At 37.6% G+C, this 21811-nt stretch overlaps 1 protein-coding gene across 21 annotated transcripts in view; it reads right to left on the minus strand.

Annotated features, from left to right (window-relative positions):
* Positions 1–21811, minus strand: part of Mbnl3 (muscleblind-like splicing regulator 3) — a 95244-nt gene that overhangs the window by 11048 nt on the left and 62385 nt on the right. For 5 of the 21 annotated variants that reach the window (XM_063279909.1, XM_039099613.2, NM_001106949.1 and 2 more), the window contains 4 exons: positions 14889–15053; positions 5692–5883; positions 4462–4701; positions 3075–3225 (listed from right to left, as the gene is read on the minus strand). In XM_063279909.1, the coding sequence (XP_063135979.1) occupies positions 3075–3225; positions 4462–4701; positions 5692–5883; positions 14889–14942 (637 nt within the window). In that variant the 5' untranslated portion in view covers positions 14943–15053. Of the gene's footprint in view, positions 1–1138; positions 1175–3038; positions 3226–4461; positions 4702–5691; positions 5884–14888; positions 15054–20031; positions 21007–21811 lie in introns of those variants that run through there. The other 16 variants (XM_039099609.2, XM_039099622.2, XM_039099606.2 and 13 more) reach the window with 6 other exon arrangements.

Consider the following 21811-nt stretch of genomic DNA (forward strand, 5'->3'; position numbering starts at 1 on the left):
CAAAGCTGCAGTGCCAAAGCATGCAATTGCATTCAGAAGCAGAGCTCTGAAAGGGGAAGGACAAGGAAGCAGCCCCAAGAGACAGGTCAGAAAAGGTGAAAACAGAGACACAGTTCTCAGCCTTGCAGAAGTCAGTTCTTGCCCTTAAATTCATAGACTGTTCCTGTTAGTAACCAGGAAAGATTAATTCCTACGGGGGACAGCTAATCCTTCAAGAACAGGCATCATCCCTTTGCCAGGGTTTAGGTCTTGCTGTGTTTATGTTGCTTCTATGTGCTCATCATTTTGACCTTTCTTATTTCAATGACCACATAGCCTTTAGTCCACCAGTGGGATGGAGATCAAACTGTTGCGAATTCTCTACTATGAGAGGGACTGGGGTGTTAGGAGATGCTAAGATGTGTTCCGAATCCTTTTTTCATGATCTGTTCCTCGTTCCTAGGAACTATGACCTCCCCAAAATGGCTTTCTCATTTTCTTTTCTATTAGTGAACTACAAATGGCTTAGGGAAGGCTCCAAACCGGTGGTGGCTAACTGATTGTAACCGAGTGTAACTAATTGTTTCACTTTATGCTATCCAATGGCTGAGAGGATTTGACTGGGAGCTTCAAATTGCATAATTACCTCCATATCACTTTTGGAATGATTCAGTTGTCCCTAATTTCTGGGCAGATGATGTTTCATTCTTGAGTGCTATAGAATCTATCACAGAACACTGCGGGATGTTCTAGCTTTGCTTAAGTCATTCTTTTTCAATATTTGTGAATTGACTGCATTACACTGTAAGGATAACTTAGGGAGGAGATTGTTTTATTGTAGTTTATAAATTATACATTAAAAACTTATTTTTAAAATAATAGATAAAAGAACAAGAAAAATAATCTAATTTCAGTCTGGAAGGAAAGATTTTAAAAATATTTCACTTGCTATGGAAATGGCAGGGTTAGAATTTGGCTACAGTGGCAACCTACTTGGACCTGAGAAATGGGTCTACTTTGATTGTACAAATCACCATATAAACCTTAAGTACCCAAACATGTCCACTTACACCATTTTGTCAACCATGTTTTCATAGTCACAGCAGAAAGATGGTTTTAGGCTAGAGAAAAGTGTGATTTTTTTTTGTATGAAACCTACCAAAAGTTGAAGCAGGAGTCATGCACAGTATTGGCCCTGTACACCATGCAGATAAGCGGGGAAGGTAAAGAAAAGAGAGATTTCATTATTAAGGCTTAATAGAAGTGCATTTTAATTGGGAGATCATTTTTTGCAACATCAATTCATCAGCACATGCAAAAGAGTAACCCATGCTTCTAATTACAGGTTAGATTTAAGACCACAGACCCAGGTAATAAAAGCAATTCAGGTTAAAATAGAACTACTTTTTTAAAAAAGGAATAACCTCACTTAAATTAAATATTTATTCTAGGCAAATATACTGTCAAAACTTTATTCATAAAGGGAGATTTTTTGTTTCCTACACCCATCCGTTTAAAGGTATGTTCCAGGATCCAAGTTTGTTGCCTATTTTTGTCTTCTGTAGTTAGAGAATTACTCTATTAACAACGTGTCCCACAGCTCACGAAACCGAGGAGCAGTCTCTTTGGAGATTGGCTTTCCATTATGGGGAATCTCAGCTAAATTAGATTTTAGTTTGCTATTAATTCAGGGGAGTGCATTTGGGAGATTTCTTGTACATCCATATACTTTAGTTTTGAGACAGTGAATTTGAGAATGGCCTAATGTCTACTATTTAGCTAGACCAAGCTGACCCTGTACTCAAAAACGATCTTGACTCAGCTTCTTGAGTGTTGGGATTATGGGCATGCAACTAAAACTAGCTTGTATATGTGTCAAATTTGGCAAAACAAATGTCTAACTTCTACATACATTCACTCTAAAATTGAAAAGAAACCCTGGAATGAACAATGTAAAATTTTCCACACTCAACCATCCCTGGCTGGACATTCTGGGCCACCAAATTTATTCTATAGTTACTGAAAAGTGGCCAAAATGGAGTGATCTGAGGTAGATGGAAATTGCTGTGACTGTTGAAGAAAGTAAAAGCTACTTCAAACCGTATGAGTTTTCTCTTTTACTTTGTGGCATTATATATTTTTCTTTAGACTTGGAAGAAAAGTCTATATCATTAGATATAAATTGTCTCCCTTTCTAAGTGATAGAAATATGACAAAGAAGTTCATTTTTCACCTCTGGAAACTATTATATAAATGTATGGTGTCTGCCTTGGAAATGGTGACTGGATGAATGACTGTCAATAACTAAACAGTGTTACATCAATGGCTCCCTTCACAATTAGACAACTGATCAGCTCGTTATCTTCCCTATGTCTAAGTACACAATGCTATGCATCAGGCATGTTTATGAAATTTGTAAGTCTTATAAATGGGTTTAAAGCAAATGGTACTTTTATTTATTAAAGCTTTTTAAAGAGAAAAAAATCCCAGAACTTTCTGGAAGTAGTAGAGGTTAAAGTTAAGGCTTTGTCCATGCTAGACAAGTTCCCCATTACTCCACACACTCCCAACTCCTATTTTCACTTAATAATAGTTTCCAAGAGTCAGAAGCTGAAACTACCTGTTTTATATATAGACCAAAAATTTGCTATAAACTTAAGGGTTTAAAAATTACTGATTGTTATATCATAGTTAAACGAACTACAAAATTTACAATATTGAGGGCGGAAAATTCTTTTGACAGATAATTACTATCTGTGAAATAATCACTAAGAGTCAAGACTTTAGCTGAGATTAAACTAAGGGAATCAACCTTCAGAAGCATAAAGTAAAAAGAAATGTCAAAAAAGAAAACTATTAACATCTTTCTTCTTTCGATTTCAAGCCATTCATTTCCAAAATCATGTTACTCTAGATAATAGCAAATCAAATGGCATAGCTTTACTTTACCTATAGTGAAAATGCATGCTGATAGTCCCCAACAAACCCCCTTTGGAAGGGGCTTTGCAGTACACATACTAAAACTGTTTAACTCAATATTCTCAGAGCTGTGCTCTCACCTGTTAAACCCAATATTCCCAGAGCTGTGCCCTCACCTGTCGGGATGAAAGCCGGCTGCGGAATCTGCATGTTAGCCAGAGCCTGTTGGCAGTGGAAAACACTGGGGTTAAAGACTGGAGTGGCACCATTGACCTTGTCAAGGGCTGACCTCTTTGGTATCAGCTGAAGTGCACCAGGCGGCAGGGCCTATGAAGAAGGGATGAATTCATCGCTAGTATCAGGGAAGAAGTAAAAATGTACTCAGACCAAGAAAGTGCCAGTGATCAAAGATGCAGTTTGGGAAGCCACAAGGGTTGCCATGGAGCAATACTTTCCAGGAATAGTAGACACCCAGCAGGGTAAATTAACAGATTGGCTGTTTCAGAGCCAAACATTTATACAAAACAGAAACATAAAGGGAAAGGGCCTTTTACTGTCTCCAATCCTTAACACGTGGGGCAGGAAGGGGCGGTAAACTTTAACAGCAAATTGTCATACACAACTTCTTGTGTATGCTCACTTAGTAAACAACAGAAATGAGACAGAGGGAACTGACAGTAGAAGAGGGAAGGAGATGACTAGCCCAACACAGCTGTAGTGAAACACCCGAGCATTTCTAGCGTTGACCTCTCACACGGGGTCACACAGCACCACACAATTATTTCTTCCTACTTGCTAGTTTTTAGTGTTATTAATCAAAGCTAACTTTTCCCACAAATGGCCACTAGGCTAATGCAAAGGAGAGGCCTTGTCTCTCAGTCAAGTCAACGTCTCCCTGGACCTATGGTAGCCTTGATCTTTCCCTCCCTTCCTGCCCTGTGTCACCAGACTGGAAAGGTAACTGTGACCTTTGTGAGATCAGAAGCTCCATAGTACCCCATCTTTCAAGTGCTTTCAAAGGAATTCAAATGTGAGTGGCAAAGTGCCCATGAGAGGGACTCAGAATTCACAGACAACGCTGCCACGTTTGACTATTCGGGCTACTCAGATCCTAGGATACTCAAAGAACCATTTACTTTTAAAATTATATATTTTTACCATTTTCTAAGATTGTGAGAAAGAAAATGGTGGGCTAATGCTAATAAAGATTTTTAAATAAATTACCATTAGAATGTGGTCGGGTAAGGTGGATGGGGAGGGGGAAACAACCTTATAGCAGAAGTGGGGGATGGGATAGGGAGCTTATGTCCAGGAAACCAGGAAAGGCAATAACATTTGAAATGTAAATAAAAAAATATCCAATAAAAGAAAAAAAAAGTCTTAGCAAATAATTAGAATAGATTGGTCCTATCTTTTCTAATGTATAACTTCGGCTATTTGTGTTAAGATACACTCATGAGTGGACAGTCGTTCATATATGCAGAGTATTAGACAAAATAGGCTTACATGAATCATCGACACCTCAGCCCCAACAGAAAGCCCAGAGTCCCAACGTGCTCTTACCATTGCGTTGGCAGCAGCGGAATGGTTCATCTGGTGATGAGCTGCCCTGAGTTTGGCCTGCAAGTGGGGAGGTGGGTGAAAGTACTTGCATTTCTCCCGGGAGCATCGGCCTTTAATGTAATCCATGCAGATTGTCACAGTATTATCAGTGACTTCAATCATGGAAACATCCGTGGGGTGAGCATAGCGGCACTCGCTCTCCCCACGGGTACAGTTTCCACGCTGAAATTCACGGCAAACCTTAAGAAGGAAAAAAAAACAAAAACATATACATTTCCCAGTGATGACTGGAAGGTGACTGGCTTATATTTACCTTCCTAGAACAGATGAGAGTCACATCCACATCTTGTCACCTCTGTAGGAAATAGCTATGAAAGATCAAGACTAATATGAAGCAGAATTTACCGTACTTATCGTACGGTAAATCACATTTTCTACAAAGATGGGAGTGTCTATTGGCCTTATACAAATATAGGACTTTAAAGTATTACTGAAAAATGTATTTGTACTGAAGTTAACCTATCCATCTTAAGAATAATTATTTCTTTAAGGCCTGGGGTGTTTCTTTATTACACAGCAATGTACTGGTAGTTTTACACAGCCCACATGTAAAGCACATTAAATCACGTGCATACTCAGATTCTGTTACAACGCATGAGCATGCGAATGCCAATGGAGCTGGCTTTCTAAGACATCGACTAGTTATTTATGTTAGTGCACAAAGAATAGAATTAAGGGAAAACTAAGGGATGCCAATAAATCAAAGGCTGTTCGAAATTTTCTTTAAATTCTTCATTACTTATGAAGTACATAATTTTTTTATCATGGAGAAAATAGACACATATTTCATTTACGACCTCCATGCACACAGTTTAACATTCTATAATTTTAGAATGTTAGGTTCATTTTGTTTTCAGTTTATCATTCCACATAAGAATGTCTGTTCTAGAAAGTAAAGATCGATGAGCAATTCCAATAATCCTACTCTATAATGCCCCAGCATAGGTATAGAGAACCTTTTCACTCAGACTTCCTATGCAATGATTCACTCACTTCAGAACAAGGCCTAATTGAAGTTTAAAAATGGTTACCATTCTTTCTCAGGCTCCTTAGGCTAAAAAGGTACTTGGATTTACTTACCCACACTCAACAAATTAGCCTCTGAATATGGTACATCATGCATAAAGTTAACATTCATTTCAAAGCATTTCTATATGTCTTAACGAATACCTCCAGTCTATCCGTACGAGGTGGTTTTGGACCAGGAACTCCTGACAGTGCAAGAGGTGGGTTTCCAGAAATCAGAACCGGACCATTTGGTAAAAGCTCAGCAGGAACCAGGCCCATCCCAGGATGAGGTATGTAGGGATTGAAAGCCATGGTAGGATTAGCTGCCAGTGATGGATTCATAGGAAAAGATGCCTGTGTTCAAAAGAGAGAAAATGAGGTTGTTACAGCTAAATAAATCCTTCTTACCATTTATTATACCAGGCATTCTTGAGGGAACACAAGCCATTCCACAGTTTACCAACAGCCTACAACTATTTCTTTTTTCTTTTATTTTTGAGGTTATATAATTATATCATTTTATTATATTTATTATGAAATTATACTATTATACTATTTTATACAATTATATTATTATATGATTTCTCCCTTCCATTCCTTTCTAAATCTTCCCATACCCCACTTTTTACTCTCTTTAAAATACATGACATCTTTACTTTTATTAATTGTTGTTACATAAAAAAGTATATATAAATGAAATTATACATATTATACATAATATATATATTCCAAATATAATCAGTACTATTTCTTGATTTTTTTGTCTTTTACTTATTCCTATATAGCTGCTTTTAAAATAACAACTCTCTATAGGAATGAACTTTATTGGTAAGCTGATTTTTGAAAAAGCCCTAATTTAACCAACAAATGACAAGACACATACACACATTCATATTCATATTCATATTCTCTTTCTCTCTCTCTCTCTCTCTTTCTCTCTCTCTCTCTCTCTCTCTCTCTCTCGGTTTCCTTACTTTGGCCATGCCTTTAAGTTGGGTTTTGGTGTACTTCTAGAAACCCCTTTCCTCCCACCTCCTCCTTCCACTTCTCAGCTGTAATTGGCTCCAAGGCTGCCTGTCAAGTCCCAACCACCCAATAGCGGCCTGCCCTGCTTTCTTTTCTTAGCCCACTGCTCTTTATGGAAGATTTGAAAAAGAAAAGGGTAATTTAGGAAAAGTGAATGCTTTAACAGTTCACCGTCTGCCAAAAATGAGGTTATCATTGTCATTTTATTTTACTATTTTCTCTTTAACTCTAGGCCCTTTTCCATAAATGGATGTGACTTGCCCAACCTTGTCTTTATCTAGGGGCCATATGACACTCATAGTTCAAAAGGAGGCTCTAGAAATGCTACAAGGATTCCTGTTAGGGAGGAAGAGATAAGATAACAGAATTATATGGTCCATAATTTAGAGCATCATTACTAAAGAAAGGTCTTAGAAATGCAATGGTATTGTCTGGTTTGGGTATGTCTCTACTTGAGCTTGCTCTGTTTAATGTCTTTAGCCTCCACAACGGCACATTTTATCACTTTACAACATTGTTTTCCAGTTCCTGCCGCATGTGTGCATCTTTCCAACGTGCTTATCATTTCACTGATAGTCCTCTGCACCCTACAGTACTGAATACTTACTGAGTGGCTTGTACATACACTTGAAGATACATTGAACAATACATTTTAATTTTAATCAATGAATAATATATATTACTCACATATGTCTAATAGCAATTTAATAAGTTACTAAGTGGCGCTGGCCTACTGTGTTTTTACTAAGTGCATGTGTTCCTCCTTGCACTCTTTTTCTTTCTTCTTTCACTGCAGAAAGCAAGCTGCCCCCACACTTGCGAAATTGCAGTCAGAGGGCTTCGTCTAACTAGGGGGAAATAAGAATGTGTGGAGTCTGGCAGGGTCAATGAGTACAATCCCTACCTTGTCCTCCATGCTTACTTCAAATTTCCAGTAGCACAGCTGCTGGAAGAAACCCTGAAGGGCAAGATGGCTAACATGGAGGTACTCCTGTTTCAGCAGTCGTCCTTGGGTACTTATTAAATGAACGGACTAACGTCTTAAAAATGCAGAGAGAATCCAGCTCAAAGGAAGTAGTCTCATTAGGGTAAGAAGATGGCATGTTAAGATGAAGGGACCACACTAGGGGCCAAGAAAGATGATGGAGCAGCCTGGGGAGGGGTTCCCCGGTTTGAGGACAGATAGCCCTGGGCTGACCAAGCCCAGGTAAGTCTTGTGATGGAACACTTCTCAGGAACTTGTCGAAGTTCTCACCATCTCCAGTGACAAGGTCTAATTCCTTGATTCATACTAATTCAATGACTCATACTCATGTCCAAATCAGCAAGACTCTTTGAAAGGAAAATCTCCCCATTTGAACAACATAGTAGTCTTGTTTCCATGTATTTGTTTTCTCTCAAACTTTCATGGACTATCTAACTGAAGTCACTTCCAAGTTTAAATACTTCTTAATTTTGCTTTCCCTAAAACTGAATAAAACATTACAACTAGGATCTATTGAACAGAGGCTGAAGGGTAGATGGATTATTTTCAGACTAAAAAATAACTCTGTAATTAATTTTCAATTAAAAGCCAAGCTTAATATTCACACAAGGCAAGCTTTCTTTCATGGCTCTAACCTCTGTAGTTTTTCCTTTCTGCCAGGGAAATGTTTCTTTTTACTTCTTTCTGTTTTTAAAACCATTTAAATCTACTTAGGGTCTGTTATTTCTTCTAATAGTATAAAAAATCTGTAAATAATCAGCCTATTAAAAAGGTAAAATGATTTCTGGAGATGTTGAGTTCTTTTAAAAGATTTAACCACAAACTCTACTGGGTTGTCATTAGATTTTAAAATTAGTGTTGTAGCTTTTATGACCATTTCCCCCTTGAGTATAAATGTCATTCTATAACACTTTATTGAGAAGCAAGTTCTTCCAATTGCAGCCCTGGAGCAGAGCTGGAATTCCAGGGCTGCTTATTTCATTTCAAATAAGCATTTCTATTTTCTCAACACCACCTCTGCCCCAAGCTAACGACTTCATTTTATGAATATGAACCTTCAATGGCTTAGCTTTGACTAACAGTCATGGGTTAAGTCAAGCAGCCTACAAGCGTGTACATTCAGTTGCAGTAAGCTAAGCCTGCCTCTTAAGTAACTTAATCCTGCCTCTATGTGTATAACAGTCCTTCATGTCCACGGAACTAACATGAACCCATCTGTAAGTTTATTGCCTATTTTAAAGAAGAAGGTAAGGGAGTTTGTGTGTATGAATGCCAGAGTCAGAACCCATGGCCTCATACAGGCTAAGCATTCTTTACCACTCAACAACATCCCACAACACTAAGGAAAAGGTTCTTAATACATGGAATCTGATTTCTCTATATAGTCTAGAGTGGTCTGGATATTTCAAATGCCTGTGACATTTAAAGAAGTATTTACTTATTTTCTAATATTTGAAAATATCAAAAGATGTTATATCTTAAAAGCAGAGATGTTGATTTTTATCCTTCTAGTCTGTCGAAGGATGAAGAATAGTGAATGTAGCAGAATTTAAGAAACAAGATTGCTGGACAATTATTTGTTCACAGTGCCTAGCAGTGATTTCTCCTATCATACAAATTTCTAAGACTCCCGGGGCATTTGCACAGAGCCTAGAAACTACCAAGCACTCAAGAAATGCCTCCTAAAAGTTCTGTGAATGTCTTCAGAAAAAATGGCTCTAATCTTTTGCGTCTGGCATTCTGTGAGTCAGCTAAAAGCTGTAGGAACTGTGTCCAGGAAAGCTTCATGTGTACACAAAAATGTGGCCTGGGATCTTAGGAAATTCAAGGGTCCATGACATCTGCCCCTGAAGCAGGTTTCTGGCTCCTCGTGGGCCCATAGACCACATGCAGTTAAAGTCCCAACACAAAATGAAAACCTTACATTAGACAGATGAGATTGTTTTGTGATTTTTTTTTGAAAACTAGATTGTATAGCTCTCAAATGTGAACTTTGTGGGTAACAATGTCCTGGTGCATTGGCAAAAAGTTGAATAAGGAGAATAAGAATCCACAAATTAGGACTACTCAGCCAAATATAATCTGCCTTTATTTTAATGCAATCTGCTTTTTATGTTTTAGTTGTTTAAAAATATTAAAAGTTATATTTAGTTACATAGGGAAAGTATGAGTATATTTTTATTTTAATATCTATTCACTGATTTCGTTGTGCTCTTTCATAAACTTGTATTACAAAAAATTTATGGACATTTAACTTCTTTCAAACATAAGAATTCGCGTTCTCTCCCCCCCCCCAGTCTTCCAAGGTAAAATTTTAAGAGCCTAGCAAATATTCTTCTTAAAGGACTCTAACGTACCTTCTGAACAGTAAAGCAATTCAATAAAAGTTCTGCTCCTTACCCAGCTACCTCTTGATGGTCTTGGTTGATTTCATATCTTAGCTACTGTCAACAGTGGCCAATAAACCTCAGAGTATAGGTGTCTCTTTCATATAATGATTTGAGTAACTAGAGTCTAGCACAGATCTTCATAGTCCTAATGTTCCCAACACATTGATCCACTAAGTGCGGAGATGAAAATGCTAATTACACTGATTAGCATTTCACATTCTATGCATCTATAAATTTATTGGAGTGTACCTCATAAGTATGTGGGTAAAAGTGTTTCCATTTCAAAATTAAGAAAAAAGCAAAAGTTATGCCTCAAGTACATGTGTCTAGTTTATAAACATTCTGGGAACACCAACCCATTGCTTAAAATGAATTGTTTATCAAGTTAGCATAAAGAAATGAAAATTAGATGTTATGCCAAATACTTTGCTTTGTCTAACAAAAGAGACCTACTTATTTTCAGTAATATCCAACATCGGTTACAATTATTGATGAACACAAAAGACTTTGAGTGATGTAAATTATAGCATGACCAAGAAGCCACAGAATAGCTATGGCCTTCCATCTCTGAGCTTCTATCTAGAGGTAGAAGACTAAGCATTCTCCTTTAATAGGGGTAAACATTTGTTAGCAATTTGTTGAGTTGATTTTAATATCAGAAAAGCAGTGCCCTTAACTTTTACTAGCATTTAAATCCCATCCCTGTATTGTTTATTTCAAGACACTGAGGTTGTATAAAACAGGGAAGTCTTTTTCATCATTACTGGGCTTAATACCATCCAAAAATTCAGTAAAACAACAAAAGCAAAGACAAACTCTTGCATGCTTATTAGAAAGATAATGCTAGAGTAGAAAAGAGAATAGCCTAATGTGATAAATATGGAGACTCTTGTTAGAACCAGAAATATTCATTCAATGACTAACAGCGGAGGTACAGCAGCAAAAGTGTTATTAGATATAGATTTTACTTTAGCTTAAAGGAGATTTAAGGTATGCTGCGTACAAAGTGATGAAAATTGACCTAACAAACACTTTGGATCAGTAATTGCTAGCAAGAGTAATTCTAGGATCTGTGAAGCCTGTAACTTAGACCATGTAGTGAGAGACTACCTCTGGAAATAAAGTTGAATCAGTAAATAACACGATCTTTGGGGTTTTTTTGTCTAGAAATATAGTTAAATCTGAATGAAATTCTGTCTCAAATCATAGTAGCACTCCAGAATGCTCAGGATGTGATTTGGTCAACTTCAGTGTGCCAACACTCTCCACAGAAATTATCAGGTGGCTACACTCCACTAGGTCAAGGCCTGCTTTCATGGCAATCACAATATTCAAAGAAGTAAAGAAATTTCCTAATACAAGTCCAGGTATACAGAATGTCTGAAGAAAATTATAGCATTATACTTACTTTATATGTATATGCATCATCTGTAGTAGTAAGAATCCTTTCGTTGTGAAGCTGAGATTATTTTTAATTTTTGCTTTGTTTGAGAGTTTTCTGGAACGTAGACTTCTACTGTATTCTACAGTGTTCTTTTACCTCTTGACAGTCTAAACCGAGTCTGAACATCAGAAACTCTGGTTTTTTAAATGCATTGGAAAAATTCTAGGGAGCCACATTGCTTGCTCCGCCTGCTAAACTTTCTTAACAAAGCCATCCAAAAGCTTTCAAGGTAGATCTTTACAGTAGCAAATGTCAGTGCATACAGTGAACAAACTCGCCTACCATAGCAAGCATTCTACCTAAATTGACTAGGTGTGGTTTTTATCCATTGTTCAGTTACACTGAACAGAATCTGCTCTCTAGCTCTCAGTCTTTGTAGCTTGACATTCCCTTTATCTAGGGGCTTATAATGAGCAAGTTATATTCAATTTTCCAAAGGCAAATGTGCTCTTCTGGTATCCTAGATACAAATCAAATTAGGCTTTGTGGAAAGACCTGAAGTTCAAGCTAGTGATACAAATGGTTATTAATGTGTGATCACACAAACACAGGATTGGAAATTTCTAAACAAAATTTGTTCTAAGGACAAGTATCAAATTATTAGTAAGGGGGTCATTAAAAGAGATAAAAAGAACTGATTATAGGAAGAGTTGGTAGTGTAAAAAATAAGCAAAATTATATATTACCACTGTAATGTCAAGATTAGGGTTCATATTAAAGAGATACCTTCCAGAAGAGATTGGTAAATTTCACTTAAAATTGCACACATTAGCTGAATTACAACAGTTCTACAAAGCAACTTCCTAGACTATAGAGGAGCATATCAACCATCTGAGGACTAGATTTTTGTGCACATACTAGCTGTAGAAATTAATCCATATTAATTTATTACATCACAATAGCTATCACTAAATGAGGTAGAAAAATGATTTCTAATTTATTGTAACATGCCATAAAATAAAGTGTACTCTGAGTCCTATCAGTTATCTTCTTTAGCTTGAGATCTGAAATTACACCCATCAAAGAAAAAAGGGAAACATATATAGCCCGTTATCAAACTCATGGTGAATAAAATTAGAAAGCACAATTGAAGAATTTTCAAAATTCAATTAATGTATTACTCATTTCTTTTAAAACGTTTTTCGATTTGCCCAGCATGAGCCACTCTAACCATTCCTACACGGAGTGAGAATGGAGACAGAGAGGATCTCACAGGCTGAAAAGAAAGAATGGAGTTTTTCTCACCCCTATTTTACCCTATGGCCAGCTCTCTGATTCCCTGAAACAGCATTTGACTGGCACTCAGAAGGCTGTATCTTGACCTTTGAAAAGATACCTGCTCTGGCTTTATAGGATATATTGGGCTCGAATATTAGTAATATCTTGCTCTATTCCTTTCTTATTCCCATAAAAGCCTGAGAATGGTAATGGTGAATTAAACACTTGTTTATTTTAGTCAAACGTAGACAAACATCTCCCTACCCTTTCCCAAAGCTTCTAGCAATAATCAATTTATTCTCTGTTCCTATGAGATCAACATTTTTGAGATTCTACATATAACTGAAACCATGCAGCATTTGTCATTCTCGATCTGATCTGTTCCACATGGCATAATACCCATGTAGTTAATCCACGATGTCTCATTTTATAAATGAGGCACATATGTATTATATGTATAAATCATCACATTTATGCCTTAAATGAATACATTTTGTCATCATACCACAATACAGTGAAAAATAGTTAAAAATACCTTTAGTTTATTCCCAAGCAGTTTCTGGATTCAATGTACATATCTACTTTTCTGTGAACACGATTTTCAGCCTCATCCCATCTAGGTGAGCAGGGAGGAACCATGATCCTTCAGCATATGAAAGCCCAGAAGAGTTCAACCAGGACTTTGCTCATGTAAAGTATTACTGAAGGCCAAATGAGCTCTAAGGAGCCCACTGGTTATGTGAAGATTAATCGATCAACTTAATTATCAGCAATGACTTAGAAGGCAAATATATTTGGCAATCCAATAGTGTAGAACATGAGATTTATCTTACATCAATCTGTCTAGATATCCTGGAAACAGTATCATGAACAAAAACATCAAGTACTCGATAGCCTACTGTGGTTGGACTTATGTAAACAGATATGCTAGATAGAAAGCTATATCTACATGCTGCTCATTGGCATCTGAGAATCCATTTTGGAATGAGGTAAGATTTCTTGAGAGCAGATCGTTCCACTTCTCTATTTCCACAGCACCTACATGCCATTATGGACAGCTGTCAACTTTCAGGCACAGTCACTGATGAATGCGTAACACAGGAAGCATGGTCCTTTCAAATGGGTCTTATAAATGGTTTAAAGGGAGCAGGCTATCTAGCATTTAAATGAGAAACCACTGAGTAAACCTGGAGATCTAAAGAACGATTGCAGAGAGGGATCCATGCTCTGTTTCTATTAAGACGTGCTGGACTAAAACACAACCTTGTATTGTAAGGTTTCGGTACAAGATTAATTAATAGGCACACTATGAACAGATAGAGCTTAATTACGTCCTTAAATATCAAGCTCATAGGAAGTAGAAAACGACCGAGAAATGGTCACGGACCCCAGGACAAAAAAGGAACAAGTAAATAATCTTGCCATGCTACCCTTGACTGGACACAGAGATAATATGTGAATAACAGCTTCTTGGTTCTGATACATCTATCCTGGTAATATAAGATATTAATTGTGTGTGAAGGGAATACAGCCCGGAATAATTTTATGCTTGTGAGCATGCATAAGGCCTTAGATTTCATTGCCTTCACTGTGGAAAATCAAAGTTTAAGGTTAGATGTACAACCCAGCATTGGAGCTTCTGCCTGCCATGTTCAAATCCCTGGGTTCAATCTCCGGCACCTCACAAAAATAAGAAAGAAGTCTGGGCAAGAAAAAAATACAGGAGCACTCTGTTATGCTTTGAAATGTTTATAAATCTAAAATTATTTAAAAAGAAAATGTATTTAAAAGCAATCACAAAATGGTGCATGCTTATAAATCCCGGTGTTTGAGGGGCTGAGGCAGGAAGGTGTTGTGTTTGAGGCCGTAGTGAAACTTCATCTCAAAACTAATAGACAAACAACAAAACACCAAATAAAGAAAACTTGGTTTGAAGTAATGTCTTACAAGTCTCTGTGTAATAGTAATCAAAACTTATCCCCCTCTTATAAAATCCCTTTTCTTTTAAGGTACTTTTCAAAACTCGCACCCTGTATAAATGCAAAGAGGTTTTGAATCCAGCACACCTGATTGCTTCCTTCAAATAAACAACTTTGAACTGGTATTAGCACACATGCATTGCCCTAAATTTTACAGTCCCTCACTGAAAAGGCCAAAGTCCCTGCAGAGTGATTCCGCTGTAAGCTTTGACAAAGACATCGAGCTTGTGTGCAGAGGCAGCTAGTACTAGAACAGTCATACAGTAACCAGAATATCCCACATGCACTGGCAGTTTTCATAGACTGCTGGAACTTACAAGAGATGACATCTGAGCATTCTGGAGCATAAGCTGCATCTGCTGGGCGAACATGGCTGCGGCAGTCTTCTGTTGAATCAGATTGTTTCTCCCATTAATTTCTAGCTGCGACTTTAAGTGGGGTGGAGGGTGGAGGTACTTGCAGTTCTCACGAGTGCACCGACCCTAATAGCAAAAATTTAGATAAATCTTTGTTTAATAGTTCTCGTATGGCTTAAGAAATTATAGAAACTTTCTGAGCGCTTAAGAACCGCCAGTCACAAGCAATAGCCACGAAGGCCTCCATTTTCTTTTCCTAACAGCCCTGCAAAATGGGCACTTCTCATATCTTTATCCCCAGCTGAAGGAACTGATACAAGGAGACATCAAGTGTCTTGCCCATGGCGACATAGCTGCAAAAATCTAGTTGGTCTTGTTCTAGAACATTCTTAGTTGCTCTGGTTTGCTTTACTTTGATTATGCATCATACTATATTTAGAACATAAAATTTTAGGAAAGGTGTGGCATAAAATGTAAGTAGAAATGAAAAAAATAAAAATCTTTCAACAAGAGATGTAAAAGTGTAAAATCATCTGTTTAAGCCTGGGATCTGGGTCCACATGGACAAGTAATTTAAAAAAAAATCAGGGAGGATGTTTACGAATCACATACAAGTTTATTAATCCTGGATTCTATTACCTGGGACATTCTGGCTTCCAAAGCTTTCTCATTTTTTTTCTCAATGCTTTATGCTAATGAGGCTTCCATAATCTGAGAATAAATCTGTATGTCTGGCAGTCAAGTTGCTCATTAAGTTCTAGCAACAACATCCTAGGTCATTTAGATATTAAAGTATGTCCTGGATTCTCATCTTTTTTAATTCATAGTTTATTCAGTTTCTATTTTTTTTTCTTTTTCTTTTTTTCGGAGCTGGGGACCGAACCCAGGGCCTTGCGCTTGCTAGGCAAGTGCTCTACCACTGAGCTAAATCCCCAACCCCAGTTTATTCAGTTTCAACAGAGGATATTTAAATTCTACTGAACCATGCATGGTGGCTCATGTTTGTCATCCCAGTACTGTGGAGACAGAGGAAGGAGGAATCCATGAGTTCAAGGCTAACTTAAGCTACAGAGTGGAGCCTGCTTCAAAAAATCAAAAGCAAAACCCCACATGCCTTTGATATCCTGTAAATGGTGACTCAGCTGCTGATTATGAGGTAGCAAAGAGTGTCACTGGACAAGTTGTTTATTGCAATGTCTCAATATGATCTACCCCTGTATTCAACCGTGAACCTTACACTAAGCAACTAAAGACTATCCTGTTTGGATTACTAAATCCGCCATAATCCTTCTAAGATAAGCACAACTGCAATTAAACCTTTTCCCAGAGATGCTGGGGTCTTCGCCCAGCGTGAAGTTATTGGAAGAGGAAGAGGAAGAAAGGAAAAATATACAACCCTTTTCTCTGGACTCAGAATGCAAATTGCTAAGTTACCTGAATTCCCAGGGGAAAAATGAGTCAGTTGACCAAGAGTTATCATTCAACACATCCTATGCATATTACTTCTTTACATACTCAAATGATATCCACATTCATTTATTTATATTTCAGTATCTTTCTATCTAGTCACTCCTACAATGTTACTGAGAAACATGGTGTGTACTATCAAAATGTTTGCTGAGCTATATATAATGCAAGTTTGAATGCATCGTTGCTGCTTTTTTAAAAAAGTCTTCATTAATTCTCTAATATATTCACATCTGTGTAATTCACTTGCATGATAGTTGCACATGTTCTTGGGGTAGACTATAACCTAAAACCTAGTGTGAAAAACTCAAAGTACACTTATCACCTGCTGTTTTCTTTCTTCCCCTGGTATATTTATTTTTAATCAAATTAAAATAATTATAAAATCTAATAATATCCTCACTTCACATATATCTTTAAATTTAGTTCTTAAATTCTGGCAAAAGAAGAAATCTTACATATTAAGAGTTGGAAATATTAAGCTAATTCTCCTGAACTCATATAAATAGCTTATAAAATGCTATATAATTTCAACACGTATAAGGACTGTAAGAAAAATTTCCCTTACACTAAAAATCAAAATCTCAGGGCTCTCATCTCAAGAAAACCGTAAGCATCATTTTACATATACCGTATCTCTCTTAAATGCTAACACAGGCACAGGGTTTACAATATCTAGACCCTTCACCCTCCAGCAGCATAACTAAGGTTGTTTGGCTCCAAAATACAGTCTAGAAGATGCATAGCATATGGTGACTGCCACCAGGGTATGGCATTTTATGCTTCTACGTCAGCTTTCCTGATTCTCCAAGGCTTAGGCCTAAATCTTGTTCTCTTCTCCCATCTCATTTCTCCAGAGAAATGGAATTATTCCAAAGTTGCAGGGAGCCCTGTAATTGTCCAGATCTTTTTTTAAAAGATGTCTGTCCTTTAATGTATTAAGATAAATATAGATAACAGCTTCATTAGTATAAAAATTAGGCTTCTTGCATTTTCTCATTCATTGATAAGATTGTCTCACAAAGAAAGGATTTACTGTACTTTTAGAAACTGAATGCTTTGATCTAAATACTTCCAGAAATTCGCTGCTCTTTATGTGGTTTAAAATTTGGAGAGTTACTAGTTCTACGTAGAGCTAAGAGAATTGTCCGGATCTTAAAGCTCCACCTATTTCTGACCTCTCCTCTGAATTTCAGGTTCTTTCGGCAGCTGCGGCAGCTGCAGCTGGGGCTCCTGCCGGCTAACCAGGTGGAAATACCTTAGTCCTGACCTTTGTCTATCTTTCAGCTTGCTGCTGACACACATTCTAGGCCATTGCGTCATTCCTATGGTTTGGGGGCAGTTACACAGCAGCAGTGAGGAAAAGAGCTCGGACAGCTGCTGAGCCGGATTGCCTTGGGTTGTAAAGCCTAGACAAAGACAACGGCTCTTAGGTAGCTGTGGGATAGGATTTGTAATCCCTCTGCAGAGGAGGAAAAGACATATAAATGCATCTCTTACGTTCAGAATTCCAAACAGTAGAGTGCCTTTACCCCCATTAATTTATCTATTTCAATAGAGTGCTGTTTAAAGGGAAAGAAAAGGAACTGATTGAGATTTTAGCATTTGCTAAAAATTACAGAATATTAACATCATTTACACTTACTGTATTAGAAGGAAGGGAAAGGAACAAAGGAAGGAGAGAAAAAAATCTTTATGATTTTTTTATTGCTGTCCATTACAAATAGTTAACTTTCCTTAAACTTCTTTCTTTAGAAACTAATGAGATTTTTTACAAAGCAAAAACAGTACACAGAAATAGAAAAAGAAAGAAATTTACAGTGTAAAAATCACATCCAGTTGGGCTATAAAACCAAGCATGATATGAGGCATCATGAAATTAAAAAAAAGTTATTCGTCTTAGTTATGAGATTTTACTTGATTTATAAAGCATCCTTTTTTGAATGACAGAATCCATAATTTAATTGTATAACAATGCAAATGCCTAGCAATATACCACCTCACTGGAGACTGCTGTTTGTGACAAAGAAAGCTTATAAAATAGAAAATCTACATTGTTTTATCAAAACAATAGATGAGGAGCTCATGTAATTTAATATTCATGTTAACTGTGAAATACACTGGTACAAAAGAACACTAAGACCCTCATGTATTTTTTTAAACTCCCTTCAGAGAACTCAGGGCAATATATTTATATGCAGAACATTTGACGATAATAAACTTCTAGATATGATTTATTCTTCAAGAGCTCCAAATTTAGTTACAGGCTTTAATATTTTAATTGGCATGATGGGGGTAAAACTGTAGTTTTTAACACTTGGTAACCCTTGTTTTTTTCATTTATAGTGGTAAAATGACTTTGGTAAAGCATATAGAGATAGGATGAGATGTAGATGGGGAGGGGACTGTCCCAAAGACTGCTGCTGTCCTTTGAAAACCAATGACCACAGATTACCATGAAGCAGTGTGAGTGGGCCACAGGACACCCTTTCACAAGGAATCCACAATGACCCAGTACGAATCTTAGCTCTGGAAAAGCAACCCCTCATTTTCCACAGCCAAGTCAATGGTGTATCATGCTCACTCCATTCTTATCTAGATTCAGAGTCCGAAGTGCCATGCATTCGGTAAGTATTAGATCATGTTCGGAAGGACTTCATAAAGTTAAGTAACAACATACTTTGGCCTAAGTGACTATCCTAAACACAGCAGCTAGGGCTGGCCGAGATAAGTAATTCAATTTTCCTCACCCTTTAACCATGCAGAGACAAAAAAAAAAAATAAGGGAATCAGAGTGAGCTCATTTAGGCTTGCCTCAATTTCCCTCTTTTCCTACTTACATTTGGTCTTAAAGACACATATATCACTCTCACCTCGTTGTCTTTATGTTGTTAAGTTAAGCAGCTAGCACCATGATTCTAGAAGGAAAGCAGTTTTTGCTGAGATAAGTGCTGCTGCTCTGGTGAGTCTTCCAGTCCCCTCTTTTCCCACCCACTGTCTGGGAAAATGCGACCAAAAAGCAGCAGGGCGAGGGAATGGCTGACGACATCTGTGAGCCACATCCGCATCAAAAAGTTGATAACAGACAAAGGAGAAACTTGCAGAGCATTTATAAAACCTCCAAAATCCAATCTATTGCCTTCCCCGTACCTTTCGGCTTTTCACAAGTGAATAGCAAGCCTTTAACAGAGAAAGAAAAGTAGCATTGTAATGACTCAAAGCCTGCCTAAGTCTTGGAAGTTATGAGTCTGTCAGCTAACAGAATACTATGCACTTGATGGAAAAAAAACCTATGAAAAGTACTTTTTATGTTCATGAGAGAGCCCTACCATCTATCAAAATAAGAAAAGGACCCTAGGAATCTGAAAATCTACCTTCTGTCAGTTACTGTATCTTTAACAAAAACAGCTGTTTGCAGAATATCTTGCCTTTTTATATACATTTGGAATTATGGGGAGGGGAGTTACCTCCCCAAATTACCTGAATTACCTTTTCGAAGACATGGCCTTATTGGGCCTGCACTATCAGCAGCTAAAATAAATAAATGTTAAACACACCACGCAGATAATTTGTTCAAGAAGAAAAAGAGTTACCATGTTTTAATGATCATGTGGTAAAGGAAGGAAAAAGTCCTGACCTGTGTTCGCCTACTATAACATATGTATGTTCATAGATGTGGCTTCTCAGAGGATGGACCAGTGAATAGGGAATTTATAATTGCCAGGTTCCAGGCTGTCTAGTTCCTGCCGTATCACAGACCTATTGAAATCTAGCAAATATCTGAAAGAGCGAAAGTTGAGTCAGCATTCTTCCAAAGTACGTCTTCCCCAGCTATTAGCAGTACCAGCAAATCTCCCACTTTCTTTCTCTTGGAGTTCTATCTCTCAGCTAATAGAGATAATCTGCATAATTTTCTCCTCCAAATAATGTATCATCAATCAGTATTGATGCATTAGACCATGAGTATCCTGAACATGTTGCATCTCACCACCTATATTATAAATTTAACATGCTGGTAAGAAATCTGGAAAAAATGTTTCAACAAACCAGTTTTGAAAATATGCTAAAGGCAAAATTAATGAGGTTGAACACAAACCACCAAGGAATGGGCCAGCAAAGTCCTCCTCAGAGGTACAATTAACATCCCTTTCTTCATACTATTAGAACCCTATTTTCCTCAAACAACCCAAAGGCACATTTCTCAGGGCAATCATGACCACCACGAAACTAGCTATCAAGTCCAAATAGGGAAGACTCTGGGAAGAAAGTAGCATTTTCCTGCCTATCTTCTTCAAGAGGGCTCTGTAGCTGTGACCTCTAAAGCACGAAGGGAGGATTAGGCTCAACAATTGTCTGTTGTTCTAGGAGAAGCCACTAAGATAATGTGATTCTGAGAACTGAAACATTTTTAGGGCTGAATCAGGCTTGAAGTAACAGCTTGTGTACCCTTGTATGATGGGTGACGGGATTTATACTGATTCACAGGCAGCTTAGTAAGCACAAGAGCCAGTTTTCTCGTTCTCAGTACCCAAAATGGAATCTGTTCAAAGGACTACGTGTCTGTTAAAGACTGTTCCTGAGGCCTTCTCCTCTCCCCACCCCCAACCCCTTATCTTACCTTTGTGCCTCCATGTGTATACTCAGCACTGCCCTAACACCTATCACTAAATACATCAATAAATTGTTTGCATGCCTATCTCGTCTGCTAGACTTAGAGTCTCTCTCAGGGAAGACCTCTATCTTTCTCATCTTTTAAGCCCCGCCCCCCCGCCAGGGATGTATCTGTGCCTGGTGGATAGTGGCCACATGAGTTTGTTAACCTTTGGGAGGATAATTTTATAGACTTCTTGCTCCCCCTAATACTGCCTTTCACAAGATTCCCGCTTCTTTCTCCAAGAAAGAGAACAATAGTCAACACATGACTGAATTGAATAAGTATTATTTCATTTAGGTCTAGAAAATAGTCTATGAGCCCGGAGGAATATATGACCACCATTCTAGTATTTAATATAACTGGACCAGAAGTGATATGAGTCCATGAGGCACACAGACATGACCCCCTAGTTCTAATCCAAAGACTCTCAAGATTCCCCAGAACATAGACCCCCACTGTATGACCATCAGGAACGATTAAAAGAAAAAAGAAAAAAAAAAAAAACCAGTCCTGATCCATATCTAATCAGCACCTGGGCCCGCCCAAGGGGAGCTCTGTATTTCTCGGGTCTGTTTACGACAAAGTGCTTCTCTACCTGCCCCACCCTACCCAGAATTTCTCTTAAGCACGCTGTAGGTCAAATTCCCTTAAGCTACTTCGAGAAAGGGGAAATACATGGCTTTAGGAAAATCACAGCAGGCGGAGCCTTCTTGTGGCTCTCTACTGTATATATCAATTCTTAAGAAATATATTCCACCCAAGC

The sequence above is a fragment of the Rattus norvegicus genome, chromosome X (genome assembly GCF_036323735.1).
Source record: "Rattus norvegicus strain BN/NHsdMcwi chromosome X, GRCr8, whole genome shotgun sequence".
NCBI lineage: Eukaryota > Metazoa > Chordata > Mammalia > Rodentia > Muridae > Rattus > Rattus norvegicus.